The sequence below is a fragment of the Ornithorhynchus anatinus genome, chromosome 1 (assembly GCF_004115215.2).
Source record: "Ornithorhynchus anatinus isolate Pmale09 chromosome 1, mOrnAna1.pri.v4, whole genome shotgun sequence".
Lineage (NCBI taxonomy): Eukaryota > Metazoa > Chordata > Mammalia > Monotremata > Ornithorhynchidae > Ornithorhynchus > Ornithorhynchus anatinus.
The window spans coordinates 75,958,071-75,977,670 of NC_041728.1; the positions used below are offsets into that span (position 1 = coordinate 75,958,071).

The 19,600-nt window shown below is 39.2% G+C and overlaps 1 protein-coding gene across 1 annotated transcript in view; it reads right to left on the reverse strand.

The window, feature by feature from the left end:
• KHDRBS2 (KH RNA binding domain containing, signal transduction associated 2) overlaps positions 1-19,600 on the reverse strand; it is a 562,712-nt gene that overhangs the window by 446,511 nt on the left and 96,601 nt on the right. The window contains exon 2 of the mRNA XM_029062307.2: positions 9,994-10,121. Within this exon, the coding sequence (XP_028918140.1) occupies positions 9,994-10,121 (128 nt within the window). The remainder of the gene's footprint in view (positions 1-9,993; positions 10,122-19,600) is intronic.

The following is a 19,600-nucleotide window of genomic DNA, read 5'->3' on the forward strand; positions in this document are numbered from 1 at the left end:
GACTGGCAGGTGTGCATTATTATTTTCATTTTAGTGAAGCCTAGAGGAAAGAATGTGAGAAAAAAATAAATAAAACCCACTCATGATTATCTCACTGCAATGAGAGCTTCTGTTTCTCTCACAAGGGTGAAACATTTTCCTAACATGTTTGCTGTCTAGTTAGACAGCGTATTGTTGGCCTTGTGGTGCATGCTGATTTGATTTTTTTCATGCACTGGTTATTAGAGTACAGCCAGACAGAGTATGATGAATACAAGAAAAAACGATTTCAGCAATGGAATCTAGCAAATTACACCTGTAGGTCAGCATATAATGAAGTTGTTAAATAATTTCATCCTGCCTATGAGTACAATTTTGATGAATAGGTGAAACATGTTCATCAAGTTCAGTGAATCTATGGAATTTTCTGTGCCTAGCTCTTCAAATTATTTTTAATTAAAGTTGGGTTAGTAATTATTTAATTTCTAATATGTCTTTACTGGCATATTCAAATTTTTATGAAGCATCACACTGTCTCCCCAGCATCAAGCAAATGAAATAACTGGGAGGTTATATATCTGAATCTCTGCTCTAAAGTTAATTACATCCTAATTGTAAAGCTATACAGTTAAACCCAAAATGCCAACGTGTCCCAAGAAGTAATTTAAAGCATATATGAGAATATCTTCAAACTGCTAACAGATTTTATCTTCTATTTGCCAAGGTGATGAGCAGAAATTTATTCATCACTTCAGAAACTGCGTAATTTGGAATGAAAACTTAATCTTGAAAATGCTGAAGAAAATAATCTGGCCTTTCTGATCTTTCACTCTAAACAAATAATCCTTTCACTTTATTCCTAGCAAAGCAAGGAGTGAAAGGTCAGAAAACAATCTTTACCATCAGTAAGATTTATTGGAGGCCTATTTTGTGCAGGGTTTAGTGGAATAGACAAAAGAAGAGTAAATCCTCCTAACTCTTGAGAATCGTCAAATCTACTGGGAGGGACAACTTCAGAATACTAGAAATTACAAGAGTGAAAAATCACAAGGGAATTCAAAAGGTCACAGATTATACAAAGGTGCTTTAATAGATAGTGCATCCAACCAGCATAGTGAGAAATGATTCTGGTGATGCAAGAAGGAGTTTTCTAGAAGGAGTCTGAAGGAAGGAAGGGATTTGGTTTGGCAAAGCAGAAATAGAAGAATATTCCAGGCAGGGAGAATGACATAAAGCAGGGCATGGTAGAACATGGGTCTAGAGCCATGTATGGCTATGGGTTTGGACCTAATATGGCTCTCGTGCAGGGCTTCAGGCTAAGGGGGGAGTCTTTGCCAAACACCTCAAATACCTCAATGCGTACTACCAACAACACAGACAGCACCAAAGTTGCAATCCAACTAAAAGCTAGGATAGATAGGGTGGGATCAGTTGGTTCTCCATCCATCCCATTGCTGCTGACACTGGGGGGTAGGGAGAGGAGGTCAGAGGATGTCAAGAGCAACTTGATGCCCTTTGCCAGGCAGTAATCATCATCATTGTGGTATTTGTTAAGCATTTACTATTTATCTGACTTGTGCTCAGTACAGTGCTCTGCACCCAATGCTGAATATAATTTATTGATTAACCTATCTATCTACCCCAGTCTTGGTACAGTGCTTGGCACATTATAAGCACTCAAATACTATTGTTATGTGCCAATACAACCTTTGTGGTAGAATCGATATAAGCAGATTAGATCCAATCCGTGTCCCCCATGGAAGTCACAGTCTAAGTAGGACAAGGAACAGGTTATTTCATTCCCATTTTTCAAATAATGAAACTGAGCTCCAAAGATGTTAAACGACTTGTCCCAAGTTACACAGCAAGTACATGAAGAACTCATGATTAAAACTCAGGTCTCCTGAAACCCAGGATTTTGCTCTTTCTCCTAGGTTAAGTTGCTTCCTGGCTGATGGGTGTTAAAGCCAGAAGCCATAGACCTGGTTCTTTCCGGGGGGGCCAAAAAGATTCCTGGCCACTCCGAGGCCTAGCAGGCTGCCCTGCCTGGGTGGAGGCAGACATATGTTGCCCAGATGATCCTTCTAGACCCATTCAGAGAGGGGAATTGTTGAGTGCAAAATGACATTTTAGAAAAAGGACACTGGTAGCAGAGTGATAAGTGGACTACAGAAGGGAATGGGAGTCCAGGCAGAGGGCTAATAATAACAATAACAACAGTAGTTTCTGTTAAGCAATTATGATGCATCAAGTACTAAACTAAGTGATGAGCAAACTACAAGATAATCAGGTTGGAGACAGTTCCCACATGAGGCTCACTGGTCTAGCTTGTCTATGACAAGGCCCTAGACCTGCTTGGGTAGTGGCTATTTGTATGGATAACTAGGAACTATTGTGAAAGAAAAAGTGGCAAGATTTAACTACAGATTGTGCGATTTGAAAGAGCAAGGCATCAAGGATAATAGCAAGGATAACTACCAATCCATGTCCACATATCTTGGGATCTAAGGAAATGAAAGACTGAGGGGGAGGAAATAAACCTATAATACACATGAGATATATTTGCAGGTTATCTACAAAGAACTGGCACTAAAGCAAATGATTTCTCCAAATAAATGAGGGCAAAAAGATAAGAGTAGGGAGATCATAGCCACAGTTAGCGGGGTAAAATACAGGCCAGTGAGGGAGAGTAAGGAGTGGTCATAGAGATAAGGGGAGAACAAAGGAAGGACTCTCAGTAAAACAAAGTTCTTGAGAAAGTATTGAACAGTGTTAAAGGTAGTTATAGCTCAAGTAGGATTTTTCAATCAACCAACAGTATTTTATTGAGCACTGTTCACCAGGCTTGAGACAATACCTAGAAAGTATAATGAAGCTAATCCGATTGTATGCGCAGATATTTTCTTGGCAAAATGTCCAATACTTTAGAGACAACTTTACAAAGCAACTAATTCCTTTCTCTACTCCACTATAACTAGATTTCAGCATTGCTGGTAAAGAGGGGGTGGTGTTTGGGGAGGAGGCAGGGTAGGACTGTCTTCCCCAGAGACCACCCTTTTCCCCTTGATTTTGTTGAAAGTAGGTCCCCCATACTTACCCCCAATTTTTCTGGAGCGGCAAACCACAGAAATGAAGTTGCTAGTACCAATTTTTAGGGAGGGGCTGGAGACTATTTTTGGTTTTCATGTATTCATGTTTTCAATGTATTATTCTATTTTAAAAGGTTTTGAGACTTAAGGTTATCTCCTTTATACCAAAAACTCCAGTGATCATGTTTAAACTTCTGGCTCCTTCCTTTCCCCTTCTCCTAGCTTCCACAGTTTCTATCTCTTGCCCCAGAGTTTTTGCTTTTCCTACAGAAAGAGTAGAGGACTAGTAGAGTGAAAGACTGGTAGTAAGGAGACCCGGGAAATAGAGTGTCTGCTAGAGAAGCAGCATGGCTCAGTGGAAAGAGCACGGGCTAGGGAGTCAGAGGTCATGGATTCGAATTCCACTGCCACTTGTCAGCTGTGTGACTGTGAGCAAGTCACTTAACTTCTCTGTGCCTCAATTACCTCATCTGTAAAATGGGGATTAAGATTGTGAGCCTCACGTGGGACAACCTGATTACCCTGTATCTACCTCAGCACTTAGAACAGTGCTCTGCACATAGTAAGCGCTTAACAAAAACAAACATTATTATTACCATGAGAAGCAAAACATAGCGGATGCTCAAAGTCCACTCAACCCATCCTCCCACAGTGAAAACCAGAGGTGACTGAATCATTAGCACAAGGGACTTAAGTGGCGGTTTTTCCCACAAAAAAATCCTCTCTGCAAAAGCCATCAGACGACAGCCGTGGTGGATCATATGCCAATGTTTTTATTGGAGGAAATCTGAACAACTAAGGTTTCCCAAAGCCTTTCATTTATAAGAGTCAGCGATTAGCAAGCTATAAACCTATCATGTGCCTCCTAGAATTAGTAGACATGAATCCTGCTCAAGGACCATCAGTGGACTTACAGTCCATCAGTGGTATTTGTTGAGTGCTTACTGTGTGAAGAACACTGTATTAAGTGCTTGGGAAAGTTCAATATGATGCAGTTGGTAAAAACAATGCCTGCCTACAAAAGGCTTCTCAATTTTAGAGCGGATTTGTGAAAGAGGAAGTCGTTGGTCATCTTGGAGGGGACAGAAAGCACATCTGTAATGGGTTAAGAAGTGAATTTAAGAAGAAGAAGGGAAGGCAACAGTTGAAGGTTTTGGCAAGGAATAGGAGGAGGGGAGATTGCTTAAAGAAAAACACTTTAAAAACTGCAAAACTACTTCTTAGCCAATGATTTTCAATAATAAAACCTGAAATAATCCCCAAATGACATGCTTCTAATAAAACTCCTGAAATTCATACTTTACTCTTTTAGTAGTGTTTCTAAGTCGCTTCCAACCTTCAAAAGCATAATGCCCTTATATCATAGAAGACTGCATCTTTTTTCATATTTTGGTCCCTCCAAAACTGTATTTATAAATAATTGTTTTGCAATTACCTTCTAATTCCTTAAAAAAGTAATTTGTTTCCATATCCTGAAGGTTGTCTTGACAGTCTGTAATGAGTTGCTCTAATTAATTCTACTTTTATAAAATCTGCTCTCTTTTGAAAGAGATATTAAGCTCTCTTTCTGATACTCTGCCAAAAAGTCTCCCCCTCAAAATTGCTTAGAAAAGTCAATAATAGTGGGAGACACTGAGACATACAGAGAATCACATACAGGGAAACATAGAGGCAGAGGCAAAGAGAGACATAGACAGAGAGACAAAGATAGAGACATTCCATAAATAACAGAGTGGATGTTTAATCACAAATTATGGGAAACCGAATGTTGTGCATCTCAGACTCAAATTTCAGTTGTTTTGGGGTTCCTGCTATACTCTCTTTCTACTCCCCTTACAATAAAAAAACTATATGCTTCCTTCATATACTCGTTAAGAACAAAAAGACCTTCTCTAAATTAATATAACAAGTGGAATTGGTCTTCCACATGAGTGGCATATACAAAGGATGAGATTAGGAAAATTTGGTCCATGTGCTTCCTGGGCAAATCATGTATAAACCAAGGAACCGCACAGAAGAAAACCACACAGATGATTTGGGTGAGAAAGTCACGCCAAAAGGGCAAAAAATACTAATATTATTTAAAGATAATTAAAAAGGCAATGCTAACTGTGCAACAACTCATATTTTAATAGTTAAAATTAAGTAGTGCGATTAAAAAAAGAAATGAATGCTGTAGTGTTCTTTTCCATAAATGTCTGCCAGGGTCAAATCAAGAAAAACCCAAATGGATTTTTTGAGCCTCCAAATGATTGAATGGCCTTTGAATTTGTGCTGCAAATACACACATAATATAGACTTCCATTTCTAAGCATATGGCACTTTCACTAGTTATTGAATTCATGCCACAGGCAAATGAAAAGGCAATAAAAATTGTTGAGCTGATGCTAAAGAATTCAAAATAATGCAAAGAGGATATTTATGCACAGTGCTCATTTTAATCAAGTCGCAGCATTACACTAATTAGAAAAATGTACAGTGGATGAACTTAGATATGCTGCAGAGGGTTCTTCAAAGTAAAAATTATTAACAAATAAAAGATGATTAGACTAGGATAATTTTTCTCATCACTTGAATTCAATCAATACCCTTTAAAAATTAAAGTCTTCCCATAATATCATGTTGTCTAATTTTCATCTTTTTATGCATGTGTTCAGACATAGCTAGGACAACTCAGCATGGAGACTGTTCATATTATAACTAATCACAGACACCTAAATCTTGTTATTTACTCTTGACTGTCAATTTTGGACTAAGCTGGACCTCTAGAGCCACTTTTAGCACTTGTGGGTTGTAATTTGTGTACTGAACAGAATGAGCAGATGTTTGTTATATTGTACTCTCTCAAGCACTTAGTACAGTGCACATAGTAAGTGTGCTCAGTAATTGTGATTGATTGATAACTATTTGTTCTTCCAAAATTTTCTTGCAGATATTTTGCCCTCAAAAAAGAGTAATACAGAGATAGTGACCCCTTTGGCAATGAGTTAAGGCAGTTACATATTAAAAGGAAGTTTACTCTTCCTTTAGAATCCTAAGGCTATGTCCTGTTGACCAATAAGTATTGAGCAATATAGTATCATATCTGGGAAACTAAGCCCAACAAATCATCTTCCTTTGAAATTAAGGGAATTAGTTAGGCTTGTGTTTTCAGTCAAATGGAGAGAATAATTATACAAGAACAAGGTCAAAGGCCTAAAGAAAACTTGCCATGACTTCAGTGGGCAAATAAATGGGAAGCATCATGGACTAGTGGATAGAGACAATGCCTAGGAGACTGAAAACCTGAGTTTTAATCCTGGCTCTTCCACTTGTCTATTGAGTGACCTTGGGCAAGTCACTTAATTTTACTGTGCCTCAGATAACTCATCTGTAAAATGGGAATTAAGACCATGAGCTCCATGTGGGTCACAAACTGTGTCCAACCTGCTTATCTTATATCTTTCCAAAAGCTTAGTACAGTGCCTGGTACATAGTAAGCACTGAAATACCAAAAAAAAAAAAAAATGTCTTCCCTTTTGGAATAAATCTGAATGTGGACAAGTACAGTGAAATCTCCACGTTTGCAGGTGACACTAAGTACATCTGGGTGGTAAAATGCCATAGGTGGAATAAATGGCAGTACTACCCATAAAGCTAAGTGAGGCACCTACAGAAGTAGAGAGCATGAGTGTGAGTAGATACAAGAAAAGAGCAGCTAGGTACAAAGAATAGAAGTAACTACATTATGACAGTTTGGGGTTTATCAATCATGACTTCCAAAAGAGGCCATGGAATTACTAACTATTCTACAAATGATTGATCAATATTTTGAGAAGCAGTGTGGTCTACTCCAGTGAGCAAAGGATGAAGATAGGCAAATTATTTCTCTGTGCCTCTGTGGGGATTAAATATTTGTTTTACCCCCTCCCCACCTGGGAATGTGAGTCTCATTTGGGACAGGGATTGTGTCCCAACTGATTTGTATCTACCCCAGCACTTTGCATAACTCTTGGCAAGTAGTAAGTGATTAACCAATGATACAATTATGATGATTATGATAGGGAAGCAGCATGGCTCAATGGAAAGAGCCTGGGCTTCGGAGTCAGAGGTCATGGGTTCGATTCCCGGCTCTACCACTTGTCAGCTGTGTGACTGTGGGCAAGTCACTTAAATTCTCTGTGCTTCAGTTCCCTCATCTGTAAAATGGGGATTAACTGTGAGCCTCACATGGGACAACTTGATTACCCTGTATCTACCCCAGCACTTAGAACAGTGCTTGGCACATAGTAAGCGCTTAACAAATACCAACATTATTATTATGATTATTAACCACAGTCAAAAAGACCAACAAAATGCTGACCCAAAAGGACATGGATATCACATTCAGCGTTTTGATTTTGCTCATTTATAAAAAAAAAAAATGTTAGGTTCTGTGTCTAGAATCTTGTAAACCAGTAGACACGATTTTAGGCAAGGACAAAATAGAGCAGCAGAAGATAGAGAAAAGGACAGCTAACACATTCAGGAATACAAAGTTTCCATATGCAGAAAGATAGAGACCAGGAAAATCCCACATGAAACAAAGATGGTTGAGGCTAATAATGTTTACCACATCAGAAAGACATGGACAACGAGTGATCTTGAAGGTGAGTAGGTTCCAGGAAAAAGAAACAGTACATAACACAGCCTTAAGCCTAAGGAATTAATTATCTCAGGACTTGGTACATAATGGGAGAGACAAGAGTGGTTTCCATAAATGCATGGACCAATGGTTTTAAAGTCTTCAGACAAAGAAAGCCATTGGTTGGGATTGGAAGCTTTTCACAGTTTGTAGATTGAGTCTATCCCTCTTCAGTCCCCTCCACCCGCCATGGCATAGCAGCTGCCCAGAACTTTGAAGAACAGAGATAGACGAAAGAAAGAAGGGAAAGGGACTATAAAGAATGAGAAAGAGCAGGTCACATCAATGTGAAGATAAATAGATCCCTCTGGAAGTGAAGAGGAAAATGCCAACTAGACCAAACAATTTAGCAACATTGCAAACCTTAGCAGATAAAAGGCTGGGTACACTTGTCTAATTCTACAAGATCTATTTTACCGGTAATTTATGATCCCTCCCTGGGTAATGTTTAAAGAGTCTCAATGAAAGCAAATAGTTACAATCTGCATAGTGTACTTGGAAGTAGATTCCTCATTAGCAGGATCAAGGAGCCAGATATCATCATTTATCAACTTTTTGGGTGGGTGCTATGGTATGCACAAAATAGGAAGCTTTCATCAGTAGACAAGTGCTGAGCTCAAGCACTTTGGGGATGGAGTCTCAATGGTGGTGCCAAATTGAGATGGCAGAAAGACCTTGGTAGGCTATTTGTTTGGTATTTGTCACTTGTTAAATGTTTCCTCTGTATCAAGCACTGTTCTAAGTGCTGGGATAGATACAATTTAATCAGGTTGGACACAATCTGTGTCCCACATGGGGCTCGCAGTCTAGGTAAGGGGAATAGGTATTAAATCCCCATTTGTTTTTACAATTGAGGAAACAGACACAGCTAAGCAACTTGGTCAAGGTCACACAGCAGCTTAGCTCCCAGGCTTATTTATTTTTCCACTAGGCTACACTGATTCTCATGGTTTCCACTCCTATATCCAATAGGAAGATAGCTTGCTAAGTGACACGGGTTTAATGCCTGTGGAAATGCCCAAATATTGTTTCTTGTTTGGCTTCTTGTGAGGGAATAAGTGGCGGAAAACAAGTGGTAACAATTATATAGGAAAATTTCTGCAAAGTTAGGGTAAACCCTAAATGTGGTTGCAACAGATTCAGTTAATGAACTTTTCTTCCACTGCGAAAGTATGTTTTATAATAACCTCTCCTTGGCAGATGTGATCAATCTTATGGCTTTTAAAAGATTAATTTCATTACATAGAATTGGGATAACCTGGCACACAAAAAGTTCTGATACTCATTCCCCTTCCTTTATACAAAAGTACTCCAAGTCTTTAAAATCTCAAAACATATGACCAGAAATATACTGCTTTCCTTCCATTTCAAGTCCTTTCAGAATTACTATGCAAGGTTACATGTTTAAATAGGCTATTTCAGTCTAACAAGCAAGGAAATAATTTTTATACCCCTGTAGGCATTTTGCAACTATCATTTGGGTGAGCTCTCTTATTTTCACTATCACAAGGTAATATAAGCTTGAATCAGTGGATCTCCAGTTTTTTTTTTTTTACAACTTTAATTTTGTGTTATAGGCTTTTCATCAATTGTAATTTATTGCTATTACTGATGAAAGCACAAAGTCAAATTCTGAGGGTATATCAAGGCTAATCGTGAACAAAATGTAGTGAAAATGTCATCATGCAAATATCATACAAAAGATAGAAATATTTTCCATTCCCTCAATTACAAATATTAGATAAAACACATCTGCCCAAAGAACTACAAGCTATTATATAAGAAATTCCTACAGATTATGTAGACTCTCAACTACACTCATCATTTCCTTCCTAAATGAATGATTCCTCAGATTTGCCATAATCCTGTATTCCTTTATGGCATGCATATGAACATTCACTTTATGAATACATAAAATTAAGACTGAGCAACAAGGCAGGCACATTAATGTGTTCTCACCTGCTCATGGAAAAATTATGTAAACTTATGTTACCTGTTTATGCTAATATTTATATTTTCTTTGCTATATGGAAACATTGTCTTAGTCTTTTCATGAAGACAGTGTGCTTGTTCAACAACTGAGACCCCCTGAATATTTCCTAATTACTAATTAATTAATGTTGTCCATGTCTTGCTCATCTTTTGGTTAAATAACTACACTCTCAATGATTATCTGTGATATCAAATGTAATAAAACATTTTCTTTCCTCTATAGGTTTATCAAATCTGTGACAGCAAAGCTTAGATTAATCATTACAGTACCTTTGGATACTGTTTCACAGGGATCAATACCCTTTCTGACAGCTTTATGTTTTTGTTGCTGATGACATCAAGGTATTTCTTTTCTTCATCTTCCTTTTTCCCATCAGAACCCTGAAATTTTTCAATTTCTGAAAAATTTAACAAAGAGAGAAAACAATTAGATGATAGGTATCATCATCATAAATTTGGTAATTATGCTCAACAATCCTTTTTTCCTTTCAAGTAAGAAAATTATGATAACTTACAATGAAAATGAAACATACTGAGCCCTATGTTAACAGCTTTTTAATAGCTACTGTTGCATTTTATTGAAAGACAATCTCACTCTAGTTAATCTTTAGAGAAATAAAACAATGTCTGAATGAGAGGGCTTTCTACCAAACAAAAAAACTTTCAGTTAAAGTTGGATATCGTAAGTTGAAACCATGGCAGAGCTAAAGAAGAAACATAATTTAAAGTGGCTGAAGTATTCCAAATAAACCACATCCATGCAAGGATCACGAAAGGAACTGAAGCCTTATGTTTTAAATTGCTATGCTAAACAAAAATGGCAATTGTATATGAATTAGAAATTTTGAGGGCTGTGGGTTACAGTCAAGACATACAGAAAAGTTACTCATTTTTTTTTTACAAGCAGATACAATTCTGCTTGTATCCTCTGAACGTATTAACTGTGATAGGCTTCCCCACCATTGACAGAGACAAGTCAGTATGCCCCAAAATAGTTTAAATCTTTAGACGTCATTTCCATATAATGAACAGAGAGAAGGTGCTTAGATAACCTGGTGAAAAACAGCCATTAACACTGCCCTCTATCATTCTTTCCATTGTATTCCTATTGTTAGTGTTGTCTGGAACTGCTTTGAGCAAACACATTGAAAGCAAACATGATAAGATTAATTTTAATAATGTCCATTTGGCAGCTGATAGTGAGATCATTTTATTAGGATCTTATGTTCATTTTCATGCATTTTCTATCTTGTTTTGGTTATTTACATCAGTGCTTTATTTTTTTTAAAAAAAAACATTTCTTATTAATGCAGATCATAAGCTTTTATTAGTTTATATGTGATAAAACGTGATTTTTGGTGCTGTGATTCACATCCTTAAATTGTAACAATTTAGGTCCTTCTGACTCCCAGGCCCATGCTCCATCCACCAGGCCATGCGGCTTCCTTTGTGATAGTCCCATAAAGCAACTGGTATCTGCCTCCTTCCTTCCCACCACTTGGGGCCCTTGTTCCCAGTATTCTCTGTGCGTGCCCGGCTGGGAATAAAAGCTGCTGCTGTGCACTCGCGGGCCTCATCCATCAGGGCTCAGCAAAGCACCCATGGCAACTGCTGACTTTCCTCCAGCCATCAAGGATGCCTGCTCCTGAAATGCTCTGTGGGGATAAAAGCTGCTGCCGCATGTTCTTGGCATTCTCCCTTCTGGGAAGCCACTCATGCTGCCTCCCTGGGAACAAGGACTGGTGGCTCTCCTCGGCTTCCTAGACTACTCCATCCCTTCCAACCTTCCACCACTCCGGTGGGACAAACAAAAAACCCTCAGTAGGAGAGCTCCATAAATCTGGTGGCTGCTTTAGCAGTCGCTGTGGCTACAGGTTGGATTCTGGCACAAGCAGCCTCAAATTCTTCTCCTCAAGGGTACAACATCCTGGTGACTTTTGGGTATTTGTCCTTGTGTTTCATGTGTTTTTAATTTTTGTTGTTTCATCATCCCTTATGTTCCTTTCTCCAGGCCATCTTTTCCATTGGGTGTCACAACTGATTGGTGAATTTTCTGCAGTAAAAGGTGGAGGTGGATAGGCAACAACTGGAGGTTTTTGAGTGGGGAAATGTGGGCTGATTTTTTTTTTTAGAAAAATGACTCAGGCAATAGAGTCTAATATGGAGTGGAGTTGGGAGAGACAGGAGACAGGGAGGTCAGCAAGGATGTTGACACAGTTAGTCAAGGTGGGATAGGATAATGGATCAGCATAGTAGCAGTTTGGATGGAGAGGAATGTGCAGATCTTATCAAATGCATTTATTGAACACTTACTGTGGCTAGAGCACTGTTCTAAGCACTTAGGAGAGTACAGCACAACAATATGACACAATTTCTGCCCACAACAAGCAATCTAGATGGTGAGACAAACATTAATATAAAAAAATTGTGGCTATTTACATAAGTGCTCTGGGGCTGGGAGGGGTGATGAATAAAAGGGAGCAAATCAGGGTGATGGCAGAAGGGAATGAAAGAAAAGGAAATGAGAAGCTTAGGAGCTTATTCAGGGAAGATCTCTTGGAGGAGATGGCAGCCAGTCATATTTGAGCACTTATTGTGTGCAGAGCACTGTACTAAACACTTGGGAGAGTACAATATAACAGACACATTCCCTGCCCACAATAAGCTTACAGTCCAGAGGGAGAGAGAGGCATTAATATAGATGAATAAAATTTCAGATATGTATGTAAATGCTGTGGGGCTGGGAATTGGGGGATGAATAAAGGGTGACACAGAAGGGAGTGGAAGAAAAGGAAAGGAGTGTTTAGTCATGGAAGGTCTTGGAGGAGATGTGACTTCAATAAGGCTTTGAAGGTGGAGAGAGTAATTGTCTATTGGGTATGAAGAGGGAGGAGGTTCCAGCCAAAGGCAGGATGTAGGTGAGAGGTCACTGGTGTGATACACGAGATAGAGATACATTTAAAAGTTTAACATTGAAGGATTTGAGGGGACAGAACCAACAGGATTTGGTGAAAGACTGAATATGTGGGTTGAATGAGAGAGATGAGTCAAGGATAACATCTGCCAGCCTTTCAGATTATATTATAAACCGGTTCCGACCTGGGATCATGTCTCTTTCAGGTACTCTCCCAAGCACCTAGCATAGTACTCAGTCCCAACAACCATTCAATAAATATTACTGAATGAACATATTTTAAAATAATTGAATTGGATATATAAGGGGTGGGGAACAAAGAAGAGGAAAACATTACGGAAGAGTGCCAGGAAAGAACATAGAAATGCAAAAGTGAGTTTAAAAGGCCAGTACATCTTTTGGATTGATTTATAGAATGCAGCAATAATGGAGTATTAAGCTTCATAGCAGATTAAAGGTATACAAAGTTAGAATGCTTTCAACCTTCGGTGTAGCTGTGAAATATGGTCCTGCCACATAAGGAACATATAGCTTCTCAAACGGTTCTCCAAGTTGTATTTATAATATGACAATTATGAAAAAAACACAACAACAAAAAAAGACAGCAGCCTAGCCCTATTAAAGTTAGTCAACCAGTATCAAACCTTGTTTTACCAGGGCTTGATAGAAAATACATAATAAGAGTCACTAGCAATTGCTGAATGTTGACCTGAAGAGGGACAAATCTGGAGAATGAGAGATATGTCTTAAAATCATAGTGTGGCAAAACTTCAAATCACGGGGTAGAGCTGTAGACAGCTGAAATGACAGAATTCACATTGGCCTAGCAATATGAAATTAGGTGACTTTCAGAAGTAGCTTCAATAATAAATCAGCAAGAATCAGAAATACAGCAGGGAAAATACCTAAAGTCACATGGCAGCAGGGAACAATTTTATATGCATTTTGGAAAGATAGCAATACTAGTCACACATTCTGGTAAAATCTCAGTAGCATCATTTTTAATCTCCAGATGACTGAGTACACACACACACCCCCCCCCCACACAAATACACACCTCTCCCCTTATCACATAGTCCAGTATAATGTTGCTCCCTCTGCAGCACAAATTTTTCCTTTAATAATAATAATAGTTGGTATTTGTTAAGCGCTTACTATGTCTAAGGCACAGTGTAGTAGTGACTGTGACAAATTTGATATATGTTTGAAATCCTCAAAAAAAAAGAAATTACTTAACACCAAAATTAAATACTATGCCACGATGGGATTTCAGAAAACTCCAATAGTGACTGACAAGCAAAAAAAGAATTTGGACCAATTTTTTTTTAGAGTTGTGAAAAGTTATCAGTACACTTCTAAAAAATTCTGAGAAATGAAGTTGAATTAGCTTCCACACAAATTAGCCTCCACGCAATAGGAAACATCAGCATAGGACTGGTGTTAGACTAATGGACTGTTCTAGAAGAAGTCAACTTGATTGTGGCCTAGAGGTGACAATGAGAAGTTCCATTCACTGAACATTTGCAGTTAGATAAATTGGGCTTCCTTGTCCTATAGACAATATGATAAATTCACTACGTTTCAATGAATGACAAATTTGAAAGCTGACAGCAACAACACATTTGAAGCCGTAGCTCACTGGAGCATTAGACAGACAGTGACGGAAGCCAGAAGAAAATTTCTTGTCAATGCATATTTCTTTGTGCAAATATCTTCGTCTCTCTTCAGGGATTCATGATCCCAAACGGCTGCTTATTGTGGGTCAAATTAAATTTATCTTCCAGAAATCAAAAATTTTACATTTCTGTACTTAACTGGAAAAGAGGGAACGGGCACAGATATAAAATACATTTAAGTTTTAGGGATTCCTGATTGATGACCCAAGTGAAATTCAAGAATAAAATAACAATGGAGATATGGAGTCTTAACAGGAGACTAGCAGACAAATTGCTGAAAAGGAATGCACTGGAATTCCATGCTGTCTCACTTTTCTGAAAGAAGAGATGAAAGAGATGAAAAAATTCACTTTAGTGAATTGACTGTAAGAATAAGCATAGAGACAGGGTCAGACTGGCTCCAAAACCATTACTGGAAAATTCTGGCAAAGACACTTAAAGCGCCAGTCAGTCAGCCAATCTTATTTATTGAGCACTGACTATGTGCAGAGCACTGTATTAAGCACTTGGGAGAGTACAATATAACAACGTAACAGATGCAACCAGTTTACAATCTACAAGGGGAGAACGGATGAGGTTTGTGGAATGGAAACACCTCTATGCTTACTGTTGCTTTTTAACCTCCAGGAGCTGCTTCTTGTTTGCTCTGAGCTACTTCGAGCTAGACATGATGAAGACCTGCCACATGAAGAAATTCCTAGTAACTAGGAAATGAAAGTGTTCATGGTTACCAAAGTTAAGATTTAGCTAAAGTTCTGACTATTTATGTAGCCCACATCATTTATTTATATATCCTTACACTCTGTCATTTTCCCTGTATTTCTCACCCCATAAACTGTAAGCCCCTAATGGGCAAGGGTCATGTCTACCAACACTAGGGTACTGTACTCACCCAAGTTCTTAGCACAGTGTTCCACATACAGTAAGTGCTCAATAAATATCATTGATGGATTATTTTAAATCTACATCCCCTACATTTTTAATGTAACACTGCCGCATTAGGGAATTAAGACATGTGAGCCTAAAATTATGATTCTGGTTTGATACAGGATGACAATGTATAAAAACAATCAATAGCATTTATTGAGTGCTGGAATGCAGCGATTGGGAAAGTGGAATATTATAGAGTTGGCAAACACAGTCCCTGCCGCTAAGGAATTTACAGTCTACTACAGCATGAGATTTCCTTAACATGGGATTGTGGGAGAATAATCACAGCACTTTAGGTGAGTAAGGGGTACCAATGATTCCTGATGCAATCAATCAATCATATTTATTGAGTACTTACCGTGTGCAGAGCTTGGGAGAGAATATAACAAATTTGGTAGACACATTTACTGCCCACAACAAGCTTTAAAAAAATATGGTATTTGTTAAGCACTTACTATGTGCCAGGCACTGTACTAAGTGCAGGGGTGGATACAAGCAAAGCATGTGGGACACAGTCCCCATCCCACATTGGACTCATAGTCTCAATCCCTGTTTTACACATGAGGTAACAGGCACAGAGAAGTCAAGTGACTTCACACAGGTTACACAGCAGACAAATGGCGGACCCTGGATTAGAGTCCATGACCTACTGACTCCCAGCCCCTTGCTTTATCTACTATGCCATGCTGCTTCTCACAAGACCACAATCTAGTTGGGGAAAGAGACATTAATATCAATAAATGACATATTTAAACATGTGTTGAGGGAGGGGTGAATGAAGTGTGCAAATGCAAGGGTGACCCAGAAGGGAGTGGAAGAAGAGGTAATGAGAGAACAGTCAGCGAAGACCTCTTGGGAGAGATGTGCCTTTAATAAGGCTTTGAAAGTGGGGAGAATGATAGTCTGTCAGATATTAAAGGGAGGGTGTTCCAGGCTATAGGCAGGACTTGTGTAAGAGGTCAACAGCGAGGTAGACAAGACCAAGGTTCAATGAGTGGGTTAGCATTAGAGGAGGAAACTGTGCGGGCTGGGTTGTAGTAGGAAATCAGGGAGGTAAGGTAGGAGGGGGCAAGATGATTGAGTGCTTTAAGACTGATGGTAAGGAGTTTCTGTTTGATGCTGAGGTAGACGGACAACTACTGCGGTTCTTGAGAAGTGGAAAAACATGGATTAAATGTTTTTATAGAAAAATGATCCTGGCAGCAGACTGAAGAATGAACTGGAGTGGAGAGAGAGAGAGAGAGAGAGAGAGAGAGACAGGTGGTAGGGAGATTAGCAAAAGAGGCTGATGCAGTAATCAAGGTGGGCTAGGATAAGTGCTTGGATTAATGTGGTAGCAGTTTGCATGGAGAAGAAAGGGCAAATTATAGGAATGTTGTGAAGTTTGAACCAACAGGATTTAGTGACACATTTGGGTTGAATATTTGGTGCCTATTTGGTGAATATTTGGGTTAAATGAGAGAGATGAGTCAAGGATAACACCAAGATTAGGGACTTGTGAGTAAGGGAGGATGATGGTACTGTCTACAATGATGGGAAAGTCAAGGGAAGAACAGGGTTTGGGTGGAAAGATTAAAGAGTTCTGTTTTGGACATGTTAATTTTGAGGTGTTTGTAGGACAGCCAAGTAGAGATGTCCCACTATTATGTGCTCTGCACACCTAAGCACTTAGTAAGTGATTGACTGTTTAGCTCAGATACAAGTGCATAGACAATGAAGAAGGGAAAAGTAGTGGAAATGAGGATTTAGTCAGGAAAGGACTCTTGGAATAGATGTGATTAATAAGGCTATGAAGGTAGAGTGGTGGTTGTATATGAGGGGGAAGAGAGTGCCAGGACAGAGAGAAGATGTGGGTATAATAGGTCTAGAAATCCCTCCCCTTCATATCCAAATCCCCCCCAACTCTCCCAACTTTCAAAACACATCTATTCCAAGAGGCCTTCCCCAACTGAGTGTTCATTTCCTCTACTCATCCTATGTGGCCTATGCACTTCAATCTGTACCCTCTAAACACTTAATATTCACTCCACCCTCATCCCCGCAGCCCTTATGTATATATCTTTAACGTGCCACCATTTCTCATGTCTTATTTTAATGTCCATCTACCTTCTAGATTGTAAGCTCCTTGTGGGCACTGATCATGTCTACCAACTCTAATGTATTATACTTTTTTTTTAAGAGTATTTACTACAATTTACTGAGTGTCCAGCATTGTTCTAAATGCTGGAGTTAATAAGCCTTGACAATGTTTCTCTGCCTCATGGGGCTCACAGTCTAAGTTGAGGGGTATATAAGCATATTCTTCCCAATCAAGCAACAGTATTTATTGGGCATTTATTGTTGGCAGAATACTGCACTATGCTTGAGAAGTAGAATGACAGAGCACAGACCTAGGAGTCAGAGGTACCTGGATTCTAATCCCAGCTCTGACACTTAACTACTGTGTGACCTTTTCATTCATTCAATAGTATTTATTGAGCACTTACTATGTGCAGAGCACTGTACTAAGCGCTTGGAATGCACAATTCAGCAAAAGATAGAGACAATCACTTCACTTCTCTCTTCCTCAGTGACCTCATCTATAAAATGGTGATTAAGACTGTGAGTCCTTTGTTGGACAGACACTGTGTCCAACCTAATTACCTTTTCATCTACCCCAGCACTTAGGACAGTGCTTGGCACATAGTAAGCATTTAACAAATACCACAGTTATTGTTACAATACAACATGATAGGGAGACATATTCCCTGCCCACAATAATAATAATAATGATGGCATTTGTAAAGTGTTTACTATGTGCCAAGCACTGTCTAAGCACCAGGGAGGCAATACAAGGTAATCAGGTTGTCCCACGTGGGGCTCACAGTCTTAATCTCAATTTTACAGATGAGGGAACTGAGACACAGAAGTTAAGTGACCTGCCCAAAGTCACACAGCTGATAAGTGGCGGACCAGAATTAGAACCCATGACCTCTGACTCCCAAGCCTGAAAGAACATACAGTTTGACAGGACTGGAAGCCAGACATTAAAATAAATTATGGAGATATACATAAGTGCTGTATGCTTAGAGAAGCAGCGTTGCTCAGTGGAAAGAGCCCGACTTGGGAGTCAGAGGTCGTGGGTTCTAATCCCAGCTCCGCCGCTTGCCAGCTGTGCGACTGTGGGCAAGTCACTTAACTTCTCTGTGCCTCAGTGACTTCATCTGTAAAATGGGGATTAAAACTGTGAGCCCCACATGGGACAACCTGATCACCTTGTATCCCCCAGCATTTAGAACTGTGCTTTGCACATAGTAAATGCTTAAATACCACCATTTAACAATACTCTGCACAGAGTATGCACTCAAATACTAATGATTGATCGTTTCCTTTATACCCACGATAGTTTATCTCTGCCATTACCTCTCAGCAATTAGTGGTTTAAAGATGTAATGAAAACCTTCCTCCAATTAACATGCCTTCTACCACTTCCTCACTTAGGGGCTTTCCCCCCATATCAGTTGACCATAGGACATCTAATGCCACTGTTCTGTAGTTACATGTTTATAGGGAAGCTGAGTTGATAAAAATTGCTTTGAAATACATTTACAGATTCCCTAGTGGTAATATTTGATCAGTGTGTGCAGCTTTGGCTGATAAGACCACTAGGAGACTGGCAATCCCTTCTGGATGATGTATTATATAAAGTTTGTCTTTTGTGGCTCTGTTGCATTTGTTACCCATACCCATTCTTCCTCTTGGAGTCATGATGTTTTTGAGACTTCAGCTCCAGGTCACTCCATTTCTGGTTTCTACCCACGAGGTACACTTGTATCCTACAGCTGCTTCCTAACGCTGTGTCTCAATGTGTGGTCCACAACTCACTGCAATGGGGAATGAAGCAGGCCAAAAGAGTGGAATGCACAATAGGGCAAACCTTCTTTGGTGAAGGTTTATGACCCCTTCCCCCCTAACTCAAAACACTTAAGGTGTTTCACATGGCAGTTCCACATATATTCTAAAAATAGCTGGCTGGCATGGATGTCCAAAACAAGCCACTGCTTGTCACCAATGTGACCACCCTGGCAGACACATGCTGGCTATGGTGCTGAAGTATGCCAACAATGCTGTGATCACATTGGTCATAAATGTAACATCCTTATGTGCAGTGTGCAAAGTCCTGCACCAATACCAGTCTTTTGGATTGTTTGTACATCCTGATCCAGAGGAAATGTGACTAGCAGGGAGAGAGAAGGGTAAGCAATACTATGCAAGCTACAAGAATTTTCTTTGCAGAGGTTCTTGGTCCTGAAGTCTCCATGACTGGACCAAAGCTTGTCCATCACCAGCATCAAAGGTGTTTGACTATACTTCACTG